General features: G+C 41.0%; 1 protein-coding gene across 1 annotated transcript; it reads right to left on the bottom strand.

The window, feature by feature from the left end:
- Positions 1 to 3,665: 3,665 nt before the first annotated feature.
- On the bottom strand, positions 3,666 to 19,775 carry CYP27A1 (cytochrome P450 family 27 subfamily A member 1). Its single transcript, XM_014056020.2, has 9 exons — positions 19,424 to 19,775; positions 15,873 to 16,063; positions 13,709 to 13,908; positions 10,785 to 10,982; positions 10,390 to 10,550; positions 8,406 to 8,572; positions 8,014 to 8,095; positions 7,216 to 7,419; positions 3,666 to 4,923 (listed from the first exon to the last, which is right to left on the bottom strand). The coding sequence occupies exons 1-9, from the start codon at positions 19,655 to 19,657 to the stop codon at positions 4,798 to 4,800; spliced, it is 1,563 nt and encodes a 520-aa protein (XP_013911495.1). The 5' UTR covers positions 19,658 to 19,775; the 3' UTR covers positions 3,666 to 4,797.
- Between the last annotated feature and the right edge of the window lie 50 nt (positions 19,776 to 19,825).

The raw sequence follows: 19,825 nt of genomic DNA, 5'->3' as shown, positions 1-19,825 counted from the left end.
GAGGCAAAAAAATGCTGTATTCAGTGAATAAGACCCACTCAGATTTTCAGCCTCTTATTTGAGGGAAAAAGGTGTGTCTTATACTCTGAAAAATACGGTAATTTAAGCCCAACCCAAATAAAAATTATACTTATGAATAATATTATTACTCTTCATATATTTAATACAATTCTTTCTGGCCAATTATGTATTGCAGTTTTCTGGTGATGCTGTACAAAGAGATGAGAACTGACTCTGAGGCCACAGATAAGGTAACCCTGCTCAGTGGCCTCTTCAGTGATGTCAAATATCCTACCAGGCCGGAGCAAAAGATTTAGCAGATAAATTACCAGCTTGCCTTCCCAGTTTTCTGCCTGGTGATATTGCATTTACTTCATTTTGAACAAACTGATCCACACTCTCAAAACCTGCACTTTTGAAATAGGATCTCCATTTGATGCTGAATTTGCTAAGACAGATTTAGGCTTTTCAAATCTACCCAAGAGTAGCTAGTTGCAAAATACAGAGGAAGGCTCAAACCAGTGATACTACTGACATTCTGAAGCAGGGGTAAAATCTACTTACCTTCACTACTGGTTTGCAAATGTGAGTGAGCCCACGACCTCCCCCCTGCGCGCGCCACCTCCCCACCTCCACACATGTGCAGGACCTTCCACGCATACATAGAGCGTCAAAAATGGATGTGATGACGTCCGGGTGGGTGGGCGGAGCCTGGTACCGAGCACACCTGCAAGGTAAGGAGAACAGCGAGGGGGGAATCCACTGTGCCATACGATTTAGATTAGCTAAAAAGCAGGAAATCCTGCTTTCTAGCTAATATAAATCACGCATTACAGCTGATCATTGGAAATACCAGTTTGCCCGAACCAGTAGCATTTTTTACTACTGGTTCAGGCAAACCGGTCTGAACCAGTAGCATTTCACCCCCATTCTGAAGTAAGTCTCTTTCCTTCCTGCCACCACCACTTCACCATCGCTCTACAGCAGGATTTTTCAGACTTGGCAATTCTAAGGAGTGTGGATGTCAACTCCTAGAGTTCTGGGAATTGAAGTCTACATACCTTAAAGCTGCCAAGTTTTAAAAAATCACTGCTCTAGAGTTTGTTGTGTTATCTCACACACATACAGAAATCAAGTCTGATTTACTTCATTTAATACCCTAATGAATAATTAAAAAGAAACCCAAAGTTGCTTTTTCAAAAAGCAACTACTTTATTTTTCCTTGAAGTTGTCTTTTGAAAAAGCGCCTTTGGGATAACCATGACCTGGATGACTGAGAATCTCCATAGACAATTAAAGAAAAATGTGGTTATATCATTTCTTTAGGTCAAGAAGCTTTGCTGATTTATGGCAGGACTGCCAATATATCCTACCTTCTGCCCTCCCTCATTTTTAGAGGTGTAGTGCCACCTGCCACCCCTGTAGGAGCATCCATAGGCAGTGTAGAAAATCAGCACTCAAACACCCTCCTAGAGAATGCAATATTTGGGGGAATATTAAAAAGGCAGGATAGAATATTTCCTGTAAAGGAGAAATGGGGAAAAATCTTAAGGGAGGCAGAAACCAGCTCTTGTCTCCCTGCCCCAAGCAGAAACTGAGGAGGCTAGCTTTTAAAAATGCAGATTTGGCAATCCATTCAGAAATATCTGGGTCAGACAGAAACTTCAGATAAGCAAGAAGTTAAAGGTTGACAAGATTAGCTCAGACAAACACCTAGGATTTGCACTTTGTCTTTTGCCTATAGAGCCAACCATGACCCTTACATGACCCCATAGGGATCCAGGAGGTGTAAAACCCACCCACTTTCAACTCCATTTTGTCAGCTGTCCCAGAAATACACGCAGTGTGTGTGTTGGTTCTATTCACTAATAAACAGAATCTTCCTTTCCAATCAGCCTCCATTTTATTCCCAGCTGAACTGGACCTGGATTTTTTTCTTCCGACAGCAGCTATAAATTGGAGCTGCGTAGTAAACTGAAAGAAGAAAAACTGCTGGGAATTAGAGCTCTCAGCAAGATCTGGAGCCCATAGGCTGACTACCTCTGGTGTAAGAGTTGGAAGTCTTGAAATCATTTCAGTTTGAGCCCTATTTTTCTGTAGCTTTAACTACATTTACAATAGAATGAGTGATGATGACAGCATAGCAGCTTGTGTTACCTTAACTGCTTAGCTACTTGGGCACCTAAACAAACAAACAAAAAACCACTACTGTATGACTACTTCATGATCCTGTGGGACTATTTAAAATTTTGTTTCCAGTTTCGCTTCATTACACTGACAGATGTGCTGCGTAGAGGCCAGAAATACAGCATACCACTGTAACTATCAGGCCTTGGACATTTTTGTGTTCAATTTACTGTAAATAAATATCTTGTGCTACAAACCACTTGATGCATTTTAAAGCTCCAGTAATAATTTTTCTTCATTTTGACCTCTTCTTCTATGAAAGTTTAGTAAATGTTTCTGTGTTTGTGTGTTTGCACATGCCAAGAAAGAATGACAACTCTTCGATCAGTGCTTCCATGTTCTAAACAGCCAATGTCTTTGTGTGCGTGAGCACACGGCAAGACTTACAACTTTTTGATCAGTGCTTTCATGCTCTAAACAGTCTGTGTGTATGCATGCGTGTGCACTCATGCATGTGCTTGCACAAACATTTCAGTAATGACTCCTGGTGACTGTCTGGACAAGCCCCAAAATTTTTCTTGGCACGGTTTTCAGAAATGCTCTGCAGTTACCTGCTTCCTAAGGCTGAGAGAGACTGGCCCAGGTCATCCAGGTGGCTTCGTGTCTAAAGTGGGGCTAGATCTCAGGGTTTTTCAGTTTCTACCCAGGTGTTTTAATCTGTGGATCTGTGGAAAATCTAACAACCAATTAGTTTGCTGATTTTTTCATAACAATTTGGTAGTGGGCAAATTTGTAGAGGCTTCTTAGAAATCAGATTAATGTATTTCCTACTAACAATATACTTCATAATTTATAATGTTTTTCATCATCTTCTTTTCCTACAGAGAAACTTGTGTGGATGTAGATTTTATTCTCCGATGTTTGTGTTGGAGATTTGGCGGAAAGACTTGTTACCTTCATGGCTAACTGTATGTTTGAATCTCTTAACTCCCCTGCTATATATCATCCTGGTTTGAATATACAGTAAGAATTATATCTGAGTTGTGCTTTTTACATTTATATAGCATACAGCCAAAAAAGAAGTGCTTTTTCTTGGATAATTCCAGTCATTCCACAAGCAATATTAAAGATATTAGTTCTTATAATTAGTGAGTATGTTTATTTTGTATGTCATCTTTTGTGCTTTTATGGATATTTTTTATATTAAAATAAATGTACTAAGTACCTGTACTCTAACTGCATTAATGAAGCAAAGAATAACAAAACACAGCCTCTGAACCAATGATTGCCAACTTCTCTTCACCCTCAAGAACTGGCTATCCTGTCAGGCCTGGGGGTAAAGACTTGATTCGCCCCCACCTGAATGCTGAATGAATGTTTTTTTTTATTTTTAAAATTATGTGTTATGTTATATGTTACTGTATGTATCCCCTCCCCATATAAGTTGTTAGCCGCCCTGAGTCCCCTCAGGGAAAAGGGCGGCCTATAAATAAACTTATTCCATTCCATTCCTATTCCATTCCATTCCATTCCACTGGTAGCCTAAAAAGATTCAAAGATGGCACTTATATAAGGTCTTCCTTGGCACTCTTATATGGAACATGAACTTACACATGGAGAAAACCTGAAAGTGTAATGGTATCTTAAGTACTTTTTTCTGGTGAGATCAGTTTATCAGGGCAACCTAGTCTACCCAAATATGGGATGGAACAGACTGCTTCTGCATTCACCTTTCAGCCTCAATTCAGGACCCTTTGCAGGCAATCGCTTTCGCGCCAAACTTTTTTGTGTTGAATTTATATTTTACCAACAATTTTCTTTGTCAGTAAAATATAAATTCAATGTAAGTTACGTAACGGCATGTTCCCTTTTGAAATTTGCACTCAGTGTACAAAATTCAGGGAAAACATTATACTCCTACTGTTTGAAGTGCAGTTTCCTGGCACAATTCCCGTCTCTGCTCCCATTTTGGGATACTTAGATTAGTAACATTTGGAAAAAAGATTACATTCTTTTCAAATAGAATGATGTGGCAATAGTCACAAAGGTGCTTTTTCAACAGGCAACTGGACTTTCTTGTTTTTTGTTTTCTTCCTCCCCCTCCCTTTGTCTTTGAAGATATTTTGCTTGTGGCAATAGTATGAACCACACATACTACATACACTTATCTGGAAGGAGGGGGCATGTAGAATTGAATGCATGAAGGCCTCCTCCCATCCAGAGAGGATTCTTAATTGGTTGAAGCAAGTTTTTTTTTTCCTGTTCAGTTGTATCAGATTCTCCGAAACCTCCTGGACATGTTTTTTTGGGTAAGGTTTTTCGGGAGTGGTTTGCCATTGCCTCCTTCTTAGGGCTGAGAGAGAAAGTGGCTAGCCCAAGGTGGCTTATCTTGGCTTGATTCTATACTTGACCACTGATTATTGGAAGCCCAGGAACAGGAAAGCGGGACGCTGGCAATCAAACTTATGGGTGTACGGTTGCAAGGCTGCAAATGTTGCTTTTGGTGGATATAGAAAATCCACTAGTACAGGTAGGAGGGAGACCCCTTAGACTGAATCCTGCCTGAAGAGTGGAGCATCTCAAGCACTATGTCAGTACACCATCCAGGACACAATCCAATCCCAGAGCAGATTTTCTAGATCTCTGCAGACTCTCGGGCTGAATAAAACTTTAAGGCATTGTCTGTCGGTCAAGGAAATCCAAGTTAATAGGCTTGTCTGGCACCAGCACAATACGGGAGAGAGGCTTCACGTCAGTGCATTGCGGGTCTGGTCTGATCAAGAACTTCTGCATTATCTGGAAGCAACCCAGAGAAAAATTGCACATTATTTCACAGGCTTCCTGTCAGGTTCCACCTTGCCCTACATCAGTGTTTCTCAACCGTGGCGACTTTTAAGTCCTGTGGACTTCAACTCCCAGAATCCCCTAGCCAGCTGGTTGGGGGATTCTGGAAGTTGAAATCCACAGGACTTAAAGTAGCCAAGGTTGAGAAACACTGCCCTACATCCATTCACATTACATATAGTCCTCGGTGTTCACTTAGTGACCGTTCAAAGTTACAACAGCATTGAAAAAAGTGACACGACCATGCTTCAGACTTATGACCATGGCAGCATCCCCATGGTCACATATTTTAAATCCAGATGCTTGGCTATTGACTCATATTTATGACGGCTGCAGTGTCCCAGGGTTATGTGATCCCCTTGTGCAAGCTTCTGATACATTTCTCACTTAGCAACATAAATTTTGGGCTCAATTGTGGTCATAAGTTGAGGACTACTTGTGCTGGTATTTATTTCTGACCACCTGCATCACATCATTTTATGTCAAAAGTGTTGCCAGTTGGCAATGTCACGAGAATGATCTTTACCTCCTAAGTCATAGCCACTAATCAATTCATAATTAAAATGGGAGAGTTCCTGAATACATTTTGTTCCCTTTTCTACATCTTCTGGCATAGGGAAATCACTACTTCTCTGACTTTTGCTTTAGTTCTTGAAATGAGGAAGCTAACATAGTATTATTGCAGCCCTTTCTTTCTATCCCAACTACCCACTGAAGTTAAATCTATTACGAAGAGCAATGTGATAGGAAAGAAAGAATGATCAGTCCTGTGAAGACCATGAAGTTATTGGGTTTTCAAATCCACTGCATGCTTGAAGGATTAGATACAGATAGCCCTTGACCTACCTCTACAATTGGGACCAACATTTCTGTTGCTAAACAAGGTGTATGTTAAGTGAATTGTGCCCAATTTTATGATCTTTTTGCTGTAATCGGTTATTAAGTAATTTAGAGAAGAACAATATAGAAGATGATCAGGAGTTTGGAGGTTAAATCATATGATGAACAGCTAAGGGAACTAGGTGTGTTCAGCCTAATGAAGAGAAGGGGGGGAGACATGATAGCAGACTTCCAGTACTTGTGGGATTGTCACAAGGAAGAGGGTGTAAATTTATTTTCCATAGCACCTGAAGGCAGATAAAGACGCAATGTGTGGAAGCTCATCAGAGGGAGATTCAACTTGAAAATAAAGAGGAATTTACTGATGGTAAGAATAACTAATCAATGGAACGGGTTGCCTCCCAGAGTTGTGGGTGCTCCATTGCTGGAGGTTTTCAAGAAAACACTGGGAAACTATTTGTCTGGAATGGTATAAGTACACCTGCCTTAGGCAGGGGGTTGGACTAGAAGACCTTCAAGGTCTCTTCCAGCCATATGATTCTACGATTCTTCTTGCGGTTGTTAAGTGAATCATGCAGTAGTTAAATGAGTCCAGTTTCCCCCATTGACTTTGCTGGTCAGCAGCTAACTGGAAAGGTTGCAAGTGGTGATTACATGGCCTTGGGCTTCTGCAGCTGTCATAAATACATGCCAGTTGCAAGGGCCAGTTGTAAGTCACTTTTTTCACTGCCATTGTAACTTTGAAGGATTGTAAGTTGGGGACTACCTGTACTTTTCATCTAGCCTACCTTCCACCTTCTGGGAAACAGCTAAGAAATGTACCATATTTTTTGGAGTATAAGATGCACCTTCCCCCACCACAAAAAAGAGGGTGGAAATGTTGGTGCGTCTTATACAGCCACTTTTGGCCTCCCAAAGACCCGTCCCCACATCCCTTTTTTGTGAAAAATGGTTGAAAAACATATTGTTCTTCGCAAAAACAGAACATTTTTGCCTTCCACCCACCCCCCAGAAGCACTCTGCAGGCTTCAGCAGGGCTGGGGGAAGGGAAAAATGCCCCCATTTTGATGAAAATCGGAGGGTTTTGACCTCCCCCTAGCCCTGCTGAAGCTTGCAGAGTGCTCCTGGGGGCTGGAGAGAACAAAAACTTTTTTTTCTTACTTACCTCTTTGAAATCTTGGTGCATCTTATACACATCTTATAATCCGAAAAATATGATATATTTCCCCTACATTAACAGACAGCAAAAGTAGGGAGAAGGGTGGAATTCCTCTGATTTCCCTTGGACAGAAATCAGACTTGAATTCCAGAAATGAAGTTGGAATTTCACTTTATTTTGCAGCCAAGATATCACAGATCGTACAGAAACTGGCACACGTACATTCACATATAGAAACTACTTACCCTGATAAGAGCCAGGTGCATTTCAAGTTCAGCAATGCGACGGCCTGCACAGGCACGGATTCCATAACCAAAGGGAATGGAACTGAAGGGGTGAGGAGACACCTCTCTCTGATCTCGCAACCAACGGCGTGGCAGGAAACGTTCTGGCTCTGGAAAGTTGCTCTCATCATGTGACATGCCATAGTGAGCCAGTACAAACAGGCTCTAAGCCCAATGGAAAGCACAAAAAAAAGTAGATAAAGGATTTCTTAGTAAGCCAACGGAGATACTGTTTTTTTTTCAACAAGGTTCTTCTTCAGGCAAATCTATGATGATGGCAACAAACATGGGCAGAGTGTATATGGGCATCGCTTCCATGTGGGAGAGATGATAGAATATTGGCATGTTTACAAGATGCAAATGCAGTAGGCAATTTGCGTCAGTAGGCAAAGAACAAGCTCTATGGTGTATGTGCAACAGGAACAGAGTGTGTGCCTTCAGCAACTGTTGGGTATTGGCCAATAGTGAGTTCTCAGATTGCATAACTTACTTTGTATTCCATGGGAAAAATATATATCTTATAAATAAATAAAATTGCTTTCTAATTTAATCCTTGATCCTTCTATATTCCAACCTGTCCATTTTCCTAGACTTTGCCCACTTCTGCCTAGCATGGACTGACATTCCTAATGATGTTAGAATTCCTAGCATGGACTGCTATTGCAATGATTAGGTTATGTTTCACATTTTTTCTGGTTACTAAGCCCAATTCACTTAGAGATGTCCTGGTTGCAAAATTAATAATACACTAGCACTTACATCCTTTGGGAACCGGTATCCTTGAATGACAACTTCCTTCTCTGCAATAATCCGTGCGTTGGTGGGGACCACAGGATAAAGCCTTTAAAGGGAGAAGTGGCAGATCAGTGGGCAGCATTGCACAGCAGGAAAAAAGTCCCTAATGACCTAGACCAGCGATTGCAATCCTTTGGGGTTTGGCCTGTGTCATAAGGTTCATCCCCTAGGACAGCTTGATGACCTTGGACGAGTCACTCATTCTTGTGATAATGGTCCATTGTGGTTGTAATTTGAGAACTATTGGTAGTTTCTTAAAAACCCAGAGTGCAAAACTGCGGTAGCAGCTACTCTATCCTTGATCTGAGGCTAAGACTGCATCCTGCTTCTTTGCTCAACCATAGAGAGGCTCCTACCTGAGAGTCTCCTTGATTATCGCCTTAAGCAGAGGCATCTTGTTGATGTCCTTGGCTTCAGCGACTTGGTCTGCAGGTACCACATTGGCTATTTCCTGGTATAAAGCTTCCTGGATGTCTGGGTTTCTAGCCAGATGATACAAACACCAAGACATAGTATTGGATGTCTGAAAAGACCAAACAAGAGAGTGAAAGTGATAGGCATCCTCTCTGGGCAGGGGAATGAACATGTATGTGTGACGACATCGTCACAAATGCTGGAACTTGTGTCACATATCAGACGCTGGGATGCACATGTATAAAAGCATTTGTATGATGATTTCGCTGTACGTGTGTCATCGCTGCAAATTGTTGTAGATGTATTGCTTGTAAAAATGGTAGCAATCCCTAGCTAGGTTCTTGGAACAGATGTAGGTTCTCAGAGCTATCAGGGTTACCGTAGATTGGCAGAGCCAAATTTCTTTCCCAACACTGTATGATAAAGAAAACATGGCAGTTTTGTATACATTTCTCAAAATTAGAAATATATCTGTCCCCCACCCTCCCTTTTTTTGTTTGCAACAAGCCCCTCTGTTTCTGTTCTCCCTAGTACTCTATCCCAACCTAAAAAGGATTACCAGTAGGTGTGCTTACAAATCTGCTACATACTCTTGCTTGGTTATGATAGGTAAATTTGTAGAGAGTTCCTTTTACAATTGAAGCTTAATCTCTAATTTAGAAAAAGGGTGGGAGCCAAATATAATAATTAAATGAAAATGCTATATAAGATATTCAGTGCTAAGACTGGTAAGATTTTTCTAGATATTCACTCTTATTGAAAAGGAAAACAAAAAAGGAATGTTATTCTCGGCCACAGTCATCAGTTCTTTTGTAACAGCTGATTTTTCCAGACATTTGGGGGAAGGCTCATAGTTTAGGGTAGTTTATACAGAAGAAGCAACAGGTTCAAAATGATATTACTTAAGGTCAGATAATCAGAAAATGGGTTGGAAAGGCTATCTGGAAACGAGAAAATTATTGCCATTTAAAATGGCCAACAACTGTGTACCACCATGGTTCTTCTGGAGTGTGTTAGTATGAAAGTGTAGTAAATAAAACCAACAATTCAACAAGTAGACAAAAAAGTTTTGCATTTGTACAAAATAGTTTCCTATTTAAGTATGCTCTAAAAGAATAATCTTAAACATCTGGTGCAGTCATAACAAATGTTTGGTCTCAGTGTGTCAAAAATTTGGAAAATGCCTAACTTGACTCTGCTCCCATATTGTACATGCACACACATCCCCCCCAAAAAAGATAAACAATTCTATATTGCCCCAACCTCCCCAATCTAAGCCGCCCTGCATTTGATAGGGCAAAAGCTAGGCCTGAATTAGAGGCCCAGGTCTTGACTTTGAGTGCTGCCACTCAAAAAGGCCATTTCCTACCATTCCCCATTTCCCTTGCAGCCCAGCCCTCCCCAGGATCTGCCACATAACTGCTTATCTTTACGTGATGTTCTCTTTCTTTTGACAGGCCCCTGCAATTTATCTGAGGTTGCTGTGGGTCGCAAGAGGCTTTGGTCTTGAATCAGCTGCAGAGAATGGTCTCCAAGTGGCTTCTGCAGTCTCAGAAAACTGTGTGAAAGCATGCCCCATTCTCATAGGATTTTCAGAAGGTACAGAGTCTGTACGACAGCACACTCCATTCTCGTGTAGCCTCTTCAGCCTCAAAAAATCACATGAGAACAGAGAGTGCTTTCAATAATAGTTGCCAGGTCTTAGTGAACATTGGGAAAACATTGTGGTGTGTCACCTTTGACACTCATGTTATAGGTCTCCATCACTGTTCTAGTGCATATTGAGGCTTTCAAACAGTAGTGTGAGGAATATAGGCTGATCAGCAGGTGACAACATGCTCAACAACATGACAAGTATTTACCACCACTTTTGCTCCTCAAGCATCAGGGCACCCATATAGGAAGAATAGGAAGTCAATGTCCTACCGTGTCAACACCAGCCAATAGCAGCTCAGTTATGCTTCCATATATCTCTTCATTACTAAGCCGCCCACTGGTAAGCAAGTATGTCAAGTATCCTGAAACTTCCTCACCCCGTTCCAAACGCTTCTCTAAATCCAAAGTCTTCTGATCAATCAGTTTTTTCCCTACAGCATGAAAGAGCTTTGGTTACTGATGGTTCACAATAGTGAGACTAACAAGGCAATATCCATTATAATGGACAGGTATTCGTCCACTGATTCCTTGGCTATGCAAAGAAGCTTAAAGAAAATACCAATTACCCAAGAGGAACACAGACAAATGTCAGCTCCTTGGATGACATCAAGCTGATTTGAGTAAAAATTCAGAGAGTTATTTTCAAATCCCCATCACTCACGTACCAAAGCCAAAGATAGTATCCCAGCCTTGTAGGTAGCGATTAAAGAAAGGAAGCATGTTCCGTGTCCATTTGGGTAGGAAGGTTACAAAGACAGAATTCCTGAACATATATCCAATAGCATCAATGAAATTTTTTGTTTCAACGGGCATCTGTTTCTCTAGACAGCCAATGCGGGTCTCAAAAAGAATATAGGAGATACCTGGAGGTGGAAAATACATGAGTCATACAATTATGCACAGTGGCAGCCATTAGAAAAAGAAAACTGCTGTCTAGAAATAAATGGGTCAGATAAAGGTGACATGTGGGAAGAGTGCCATTAGTTATAATGAAAGGCATTGCGATTATGCTTCTGATTTGTATAGAAGTACTGAAATGGATGACACTCCAGTAGGCAGGATATACTGTACAGTGGCCATACTGATAATTAGGCTCTGTCTCATGTTAAGGCATCTTTCAGTCTAGACTTCCAGAAGTGCTGCATTTCAGCTCCCCTAATGTCCTAGCCAGCAATTCAGATTCATAAATGAAAACAGGAATCTTTACTTGAATTTTATAATAGATTGCTTTGGCTAAATCCCACTGGTCAAAGTTCACCCCTTTTTTGTCTTTGTGGGGATAGAGAATAAAATAGAATAGAATAGAATAGGAGACAGACTGTATAGATAGACAGACTGTGTGTATCAGAGGTAGTATTCAGCCAGTTCTGACTGGTTCTGGAGAACCGGTAGAGGAAATTTTGAGTAGTTCAGTGAACCAGCAAATACCACCTCTGGCTGCCATCTATTCGCTATCTCCCGAGTCCCAGCTGATCAGATTCCCAGCTGATCGGCTGGGTCTTCTTCTGTTGCCCTGCACAGGAGAACGGAGCTGAAAAGCAGGTTAGTGGGGTGGGGTAGAAATGGAAATTTTGCAGTATCCTTCCCCTGGAGTGGGGTGGGAAGGGAATGGGGATTTTGCAGTATCCTTCCCCTGCCATGCACACTAAGCCACACCCACAGAATTGGTAATAAATTTTTTTGAATCTGACCACTGGTATGTATGTGTGTGTATACATATATACACATACAGATGGATCAATGGATGGATGGATGGATGGGTAGACATACAGACAGACAGATGTGTAGATAGACTGTGTGTATGTATATATGTGCATGTATATATGTGCACACACACACCCATACATACAATGAAATAGAATTTAGACCAGAGATATCTTTACTAGATATTATCCCAGAGAAATTTAATAAAGGGAATACCTGTTTGATTATACATGTAACTACAGCAGCAAGAATCATATTTGCCCAAAATTAGAAATTAAATAAGCTACCAACAGATGAAGAGATAGTAAAAAAAGATATTAGATTGTGCTGAGATGAACAGGTTGACAATGAAAATAAAGGATAAAGAGGAATCGGAGTACTTCAAGACATGGGAAATATTTTATGATTGGCTAGAGAAAGGAAACTAGAAAAGAAAGTAGGAATAAGATACAGAACCCAGCCGATGCACTGTTATGGAAAATGGGGGGAAGAAGCGGAAAACAGAAAAGAAAATATTAAATACATAAGTATATATATGAGAGATACAAAGATGGGGGAATATAATTAGGATAGATTAGTGAAGGTAAGGGAACAAGAAAAGATACCAATTATATTTGGGTTTGCTGAAACACCATCCCAAGGAAACATAAACTGAGATCCAAAAGAGACATCTATAATAGAAAAGAAAGAGGGAGAGGAGGACAGAATGAAAGGAAGATGGGGAAAAGAAGAAAGAGGTAAGAAGAGGAGGATGGAAGGGAGAGGAAGAGAAGGAGAGAAGGTAGGTAGGGGAGGAGGAAGAGTAGGAGTAGGAGAAGGGTAAGGGAGGAAAGAAGGGAAAGGAGAGGAGGAAGGAGGAAAGTAGGGAAGGGAGGAAGGGAGAAAAGAAAGGGAAAATAAGGTGGTGTTACAACAGGAGGAAGGGATGGTAAACAAAGCAAACCAAACTGTATATGTATATTATAACCTATAAAATGGAATAACAAATGTATAAGAATGATAAATGTAAAGAAGAAAAATAATTATGTGAATGTATACTTAAAATGATATGTAAGAGAATAAAAAATAAAAATTTTCTGGAAAAAAACCCATACAGACACAAACAGACAGACAGACAGACAGATAAATAGATAGATAAACGATAGATAAATGATAGGCAGAGAAACAGTGTAGAAAGACAGTGGGTATGTATGTGTGTGTGTATTTGTATACATATTCACAGACATATACATATGCGTACATTCACAGAGATGGATAGAAAGATAGTGCAACACTCCACGCATCCATCTATCTATCTATTGCAGGGATAGGGAAAAAGAAAATAAAAATCAGGTGGCTGCAGTAATATCACCATGTATCTATACTGTAAAGCATGCAAGTAGATCAACTTTCCAGATGGCAGGGAAATGAAAATAATTAGGTTTGGCCATCTGTATTAAAAGGCATAAATTTTTGTGAGTGACAGATTGGTCTTCCCCCTCTGCCTCACCCAAATTTCAATTCTACATCCATCCAATGTCAACTTAGTCATTTTGTGCCTCTAATGAAGTAAACTGAAGGTTGTACCTTTTAATAAAATGTGTCAGAAAGGAATGTGGTACTGGATTTTTCCTGCTTTTTGGTACAATAGACTAGCCAGTTTTCCTCTTACAACGTCTATAATGAGGAACAGCTTAGCAGGAGAAATGTAATCTTTGCCCTCTACTGCAGTTCTAAACAAAATACTTCTGCATGCAACCTTTTCTCCTAGTGCAACCACAATCCTAAGAAAATGACTCAGTAAACTGTGGTTAAATAAATCATAAGAGCATCACCTACAAGAAACAGCTCAGAAGTAAAAGAACTCATAGTTCATTCCTAGTATCACCACAAGCTATAAACCTACCTTCTAAGGCAAATCGGTACAATAGATTGGCCATATCTTCAACTTTTACTCCAGAGGAACTTTTACTTCTCTCATCTTCAAGGTGCACAATGAGATCAGACACTACTTCATTGATGGAATCTGCATAGAGCATAGCCTCTGAAGGCTTGAGCATCCTCTTGTTCAACACCTGCCGTAGATGGTGCCACTTTTCTCCATCCCTAAGAATGAGAGGTGTTTTGTTAGCCCTTTGAGGTAGTCAGTCCAGGCAGGAAACCAAAACCCTGAATGCTAATACTATCTGGCTCAGCGGTTAAAGACACAGAGTTTGTTAGCTGGGAAGTTGGCAGCCTAGATTCAAGATCTAATTGCTGCACAATAGAATGAGCTCCAGAGATAGTATTCAGCCAGTTCTGACAGGTTCTGGAGAATTGGTAGCGGAAATTTTGAGTAGTTTGGAGAACTGGCAAATAGGCTGTCCCCGCCCCTGCTGCCTCCCAGCCTCCCAACTGATCTTCTTTCGTTGCCCTGAACAGGAGAAGGGAGCTGGAAAGCAGGTTAGTGGGGTGGGGAGGGAATGGGGATTTTGCAGTAACTTTCCCTGCCACGCCCACAAAGCCACGTCACTCCCACCAAGCCATGCCCACAGAACTGGTAGTAAAAAAATCAAATCCCACCATTGGTGAACCACATAAGCACAGAAAATGTCTTTGGACAATGTTGGCTCCCTCAGCCAAGAAACTAAGATGAGCATCCCACCCTAGAGTTGGACACGGCTGTACAGGGAAATCTTTACCTTTACTTTATGGTAAGGTTACAGTAAGAGAATCTTCTTGCATGTCTGAAAGCATCTCTCCCTTCCCTTGTCATTACTTTCCACATAAGTAGGAAGGGTCAGTTTTGAGATGCTTTATTAAATTACATTTCTGGTTTGGGCTTAGAGTTAGTTTATCAGGGTGTGGTCTGGGCTGCAGCTCTTCCTCCTGTCTTCCTCCTTCAGAGACTATGCTATATGCAGGTTATGATATTCTCACAGCCCATTTACATATGTAGCGTATGTGTGGAATCAGATGAATTACTAAAATCTATTGGGAGAGTTAACTAGCAGACTTAACTAAACTAGCTAGGTGTGATTAAATCTCTACTTTGTTTATAAGGCTTCTTTTTTACACATACACATAAAAACCTAGAGTTTTTTCCACCTCTGTATTTTTTTATTTTCTAGATATAGTAAGTTTTTCTTCTTTTTCTCTTCAGGGCACCTTTTTCTTAATCAGGTTAGGCTTCTATATATTTTATATAGATGTGTATATGTTTTATTTTGTGACTATATCTACACACACATAAACAAACCCCGCACATAACCCACAAGTTGTGACATTTATTTTAAGGAAAGATTAATTGTAATCTTTTTGAAATTTAAGAAAAAATAACTTAACACACTAGCAATCATATGAGTTATAATCTAAAATATAGAGGGTGCCATCTGATTAGAAGACATTTGGAGAATTTGCACAGTACTGTTATTTAGATCAAAGATCTACAGTAATGCTAAGACTTACATGACATTTCTGGGGGGGGGGGGAGAGTACTATTCAAATAATATTTATATCTTCTTCCTTACAGATTCAAACCAGCTACTATGGCTGCACAAATCATGCTCAGGAATTAGCCCTAAGAAGCACAGAGTTTAATTCAGCTTCCCCACAGAAACGAGTTGCTCTCAGTTAATTATGCAAGCATTCTCAGGAGCTAGAATGAAATGTGAGTTGCTCTTCCACGTATTTGAAAAACATAATACATTCCGTCACTGCTACGCAGGCTTGATTTCAGTTTACCTAATTTTAGTCATAAATTTAGATTATGTCTTGATTATGATAAATTACTTAAATTTAGATACAATAGTCATTGTACATATGTTGTGCACTGACAAATAAATTATCATGATGATGATGATGATGCCTAAGAAAAGGTACATACATGGTACGGGTTGTATTGGGGCTAGCACTAGTCGATACAGTAATTAGCTTCTTTGAGGCATAGCAATTGATTCATTTTTATTCTTATGTGCCAATTATAGATAAACTTTGGGTGTAGCTACACATCTAGGTGAATTCATATTAGAAGTCTGTTTGTTTATTTAATTTCTGGATAGATGTGTGGTAGGTAGCTGCTTGACACTCACTCAGTGAAGGGGCCGTATGATAAGTGCCGTATGTCTCGATGCTCCTTCCATAGGCTCATGTCACTCCGTATTGGGTATTTTCCTTCCTGACGTAACAGCTCCTCTAAGATTTCAGGACTTCCAATGTTAATATTAAGATAAGGACCAATAATAGACTTCCACATGGGGCCATACCGTTTCTTGGAAATGATCTGAAATAGAAAAAGTAATGAAGTCATTTGGAGGCTGTCAAAAAAAGTGGGATACATTTGTGTGTGTGTGCATGTGTGTAGGTCATTCATTGCTCAGTGGAATAATTGTGTGGAGTCAGTTATTCAGACTGATCCAGTTCTTCAAGCTAGAAATCAGGGGGCGGGCTTGCCAAGGAGAAAACTTATTTTTTCCCTTCACCTGCTTCCTCTCCCTCGCTCCCTCGCTCCCTCGCTCCCTCCCTCCCCCCCTCTCCCAGCTTAGAAAGAGTGGCAGATAAATTGGGGGTTGAGGTCTGTCAAAACTATTGCCAATCTCAGCAGTGCTAGCTTCCTGTATGGTTTTTCTCTTTCACCTCGTGAAATATGAGTACTGCAGCAAAGTGGGATGCAGGGGGGGCGGGGCGGGGGAGAAACCAGGAAAGAAACAAGAATGAGATGGGAGAGGAAACACGGCTGCTGGCTATGGAATGTCAACTTCAATACTAAAACAATTGGTTTCTGTTATATGGATGAATGCAAATGGCAAGTAACGCATTTGAAACATTTCTCTTTTGAGTCGCAGGCAACGCCCCCCCCCCCAACCCTTGTAACCAGTTTCTGCACTTGCCTTGTTCCTTTGTCCAAAAACTCAATCTGAGCTGTTTCTAGAATAGGGATGAAATCGATCTGAAGATACACTGAGTTCTCATTTGTATAAAAATTTAATGAAAGAATAACAGATTCCCCAGCCTTCCCCCTTCTCTAGGCAGCTTTAATGATATCCAAATTTATCAACGTATATTTCTAGCTAAACACAAGGTTATTGTTTACAAGATGGTTTCATATCAAACTGGGAGTGTAACTAATGCTCTCCAAGGGCAAACCTCCAGGGCCCCGAACAGCAGAGAAACTGGGGCACGACCCTCTGTCTGAGCTGCAAAAGTGGGAGCTCACAACATGGGGTGATGGAAGCCCTATGTCTTCGACCCCAAACCCTTGGATATCTTTACTCTTTGTTCTCACCTGATGTGGCTGTGCTTAAAAATAAAATCATGTCATGAAACTTGAATTTAAGTGGCCTAATTTTTGGAACAATTCACAAACGGACTCACAAACTAAGCTGTTTAGTTACTACATAGATTCTTAGTAGCTAAGAAAGACACTGGCAGCTTTCCCAAAATAGATGTTTTCTATGAAAACAGCCTTTTTTTTTGGTTCCTTGTAATCTGGCAGTTTTACTGTTGATTGAGTTCAAAGGAAATCCTGGAGCTCCAATGTGTGCATAACCTGTGATGTCAAGAAACCATTATTGTGCCTATCAGATTACGATATTTGTTTACGCTTTGGGTATTCTAAAAACACACAAAGAATCTCCAACCTGGTATTTAATGAAACATAACTATATTTGCTGAATTTTTGTTTCAACTTGGTAAATCATGCTTGGCACTTATTGCCCAACAGGAGCACAATATGGATTCTAGTAGTAAAGCAACTAACTGCATATACTGTTTTTCAAACATGATATTCCCAGCCCATGTTTAGTGCCCTGTCATGTCTTATCTGCTGTGGTGCAATAAACTGCCTTTTTTTAAATCTGTTAATTTGGAACCCAGCACTTTAATCTGTACATCTGAACTTCTTGCAACAATCTGACAAGCAGCCTGCGCTGACAAAAGAATTCAAATTTCTTGATTTTAAGTGGAAAGGCAGATGAAATATTTATTCTGGTCTATCCACTGAGTCCATTTTCTCCCCTGAGAGTTCTTCCACTATCCTTTTTGTATAGGGAATAAAAAACAAACAAACAGAAGGCATCTAGTAGGAACTGTTGTAATTAACACATTTTATTAAATTAACTTTTTGTGAACAGCGTCCTCCTGGTTTATCCCTGCCATAAACTAATACTGGTCTTCTGTCATGTTTATATTTAGTGTAAAGGAGGGAAACATTATCTTTTTCTTCCAGTAGATGGTCACATTCCTGGAGGACACTTTCTCTGTCCATATCAAAAATGCTAACAATGAATAGTACTGAAATCAGAAATGAGGAATAGAATTAGAGTAGAGTAGAGCAGAGTACAGTGTTCCATGTGCCTTGGGCATTTAGTCATGCCGGCCACATGACCACAGAGATGTCTTCGGACAGTGCTGGCTCTTCAGCTTTGAAACAGAGTTGAACACCACCCCCTAGAGTCAGGAACGACTAGCACATATGTGCAAGAGGAACCTTTACCTTTACCTTTTTACAGTAGAGCAGAGCAGAGCAGAAATAAGACTAGAGTAGATGAACTCAACCTTTTGCTACTTCTAATTCATACATCTTTCTAAACTCCCTTCCCCCCTTCCAGGTAATGTCTTATCTCCAAGTCCCCAAACACTCTGCAAATGCAAAAGATGAGTTGACTTGCTTTTGAAGTCTCATTTTATGACTTGAGGAGACCATTGGAAATTAGGACACAGGAGCTATACAATTCAATTTTAGAGTGTAACAACAATGGGACATTTTATTTGCATAACCTATGATGGGTTCAAATTTAGAATGGAAATGAAAAGTAGTGTTGATTATACCCTAGGACATGGGTGTCAAACTCGCTGTGTCATGCTGCATCATGTTTAGACATGCCAGCCACATGACCACAGAGACATCTTCGGACAGCGCTGGCTCTTCGGCTTTGAAACGGAGATGAGCACCGTCCCCTAGAGTCGGGAACGACTAGCACATAGGTGCAAGGGGATGTTTTGCAACATTTTCCTCATTTGTGGTACCAGGGTGGGCATGGCCTGCTCATGATGCATTTGGGCCATGGGCTGCCAGGCACCCTTGCCCTAGGAGATCCTTCCCCCATATGGTACCCTTCCGATGTTTAAGATTTCAATCCACTTGCATCAAGATGGATATTGAATGTAATGAACTCTTAAAGGCATCAGCTGTGGGAAATTTATCCTGAAGCAATGCTACACCTCAGGAGAATATAAAGCATCTGCAGATGTAATCTATTTATTTACATTTAATTAGTTATTTAACATGACACACCTCTGAGCAGATACATAAAAGGCTGTGAATCTCACCAAAGATTAACCAAATAACAACAACAACAACAACAACACCATGAGCTGGGATCACCCCGAAGCAGCGAAAACAAAGCTCCATTCTTTGCTGAACTCTTAGTGTTCCAGCAGCACCCAGCGTTCTTCTCGGGCTGGTTGTCGCCTGTTTCCGTTTTCCAACCAGCAATCATTTGGCTGGTTCGCTCATCTCCAGAAAGCCGTGCAGCCTTTTTGGCTACTTGAGACCAGCGACGTAGGGAAAGAGCTGTTCTCTCCAGAGGTCTCCCCACTCCCACCCCCACTGCCCCGGAGACTTCCCCGGTGGCCTCATCACCTGAAGTTGGTGCGTGTGCAGCAAGTAGCCTCTCACGAAGTGCCAATAGAGGGTCTCAAGGGACCCCATCCCGGGCAACTCCTCCGGCCCCTTTAGCCGCTCTTCATGCCGGGGAACCGAAGCTGCCTCCGCAGCGCTGGAAGTAGCCCTCCAAAGGGGAGCCGGGCGGAATACTCCGGGTGGCGATTGCAGGCAGCGCCCCAATCTCCCGGCAAAGCTGCTCCATTTCACCATAGCGCGGCTGGATCGGCTAAGCAGAGAAGGAAAGTGGAAAAACAGTAAAGGAAGTTAACTTCCAGCCAAGCGCGGGAGGAGCTGTCCAAAGACGTAAAAGTGGAGAGAGAAAAAAAGAAGCGGGCGGACCCAGTTAAGTAATAGCCATCGATTCTTCGTGGACTCGCT

Source organism: Thamnophis sirtalis, unplaced genomic scaffold, assembly GCF_051295495.1.
Source record: "Thamnophis sirtalis isolate CommonGarterSnake01/CBP01778 unplaced genomic scaffold, rThaSir2_p1.2 scaffold_1, whole genome shotgun sequence".
NCBI classification, from domain to species: domain Eukaryota; kingdom Metazoa; phylum Chordata; class Lepidosauria; order Squamata; family Natricidae; genus Thamnophis; species Thamnophis sirtalis.
This window is presented reverse-complemented; position numbering and strand designations above follow the sequence as displayed.

Excerpts from the sequence above, each read along its gene's own strand:
- CYP27A1 (XM_014056020.2), bottom strand. The coding sequence starts at position 19,657 with ATGGTGAAATGGAGCAGCTTTGCCGGGAGATTGGGGCGCTGCCTGCAA. Across the intron at positions 13,909-15,872 it reads TCATACGGCCCCTTCACTGA|GGATGGAGAAAAGTGGCACC; the intron begins GTGAGTGTCAAG and ends TCTCATTCTTAG. Across the intron at positions 8,096-8,405 it reads ATAATCAAGGAGACTCTCAG|GCTTTATCCTGTGGTCCCCA; the intron begins GTAGGAGCCTCT and ends CTCCCTTTAAAG.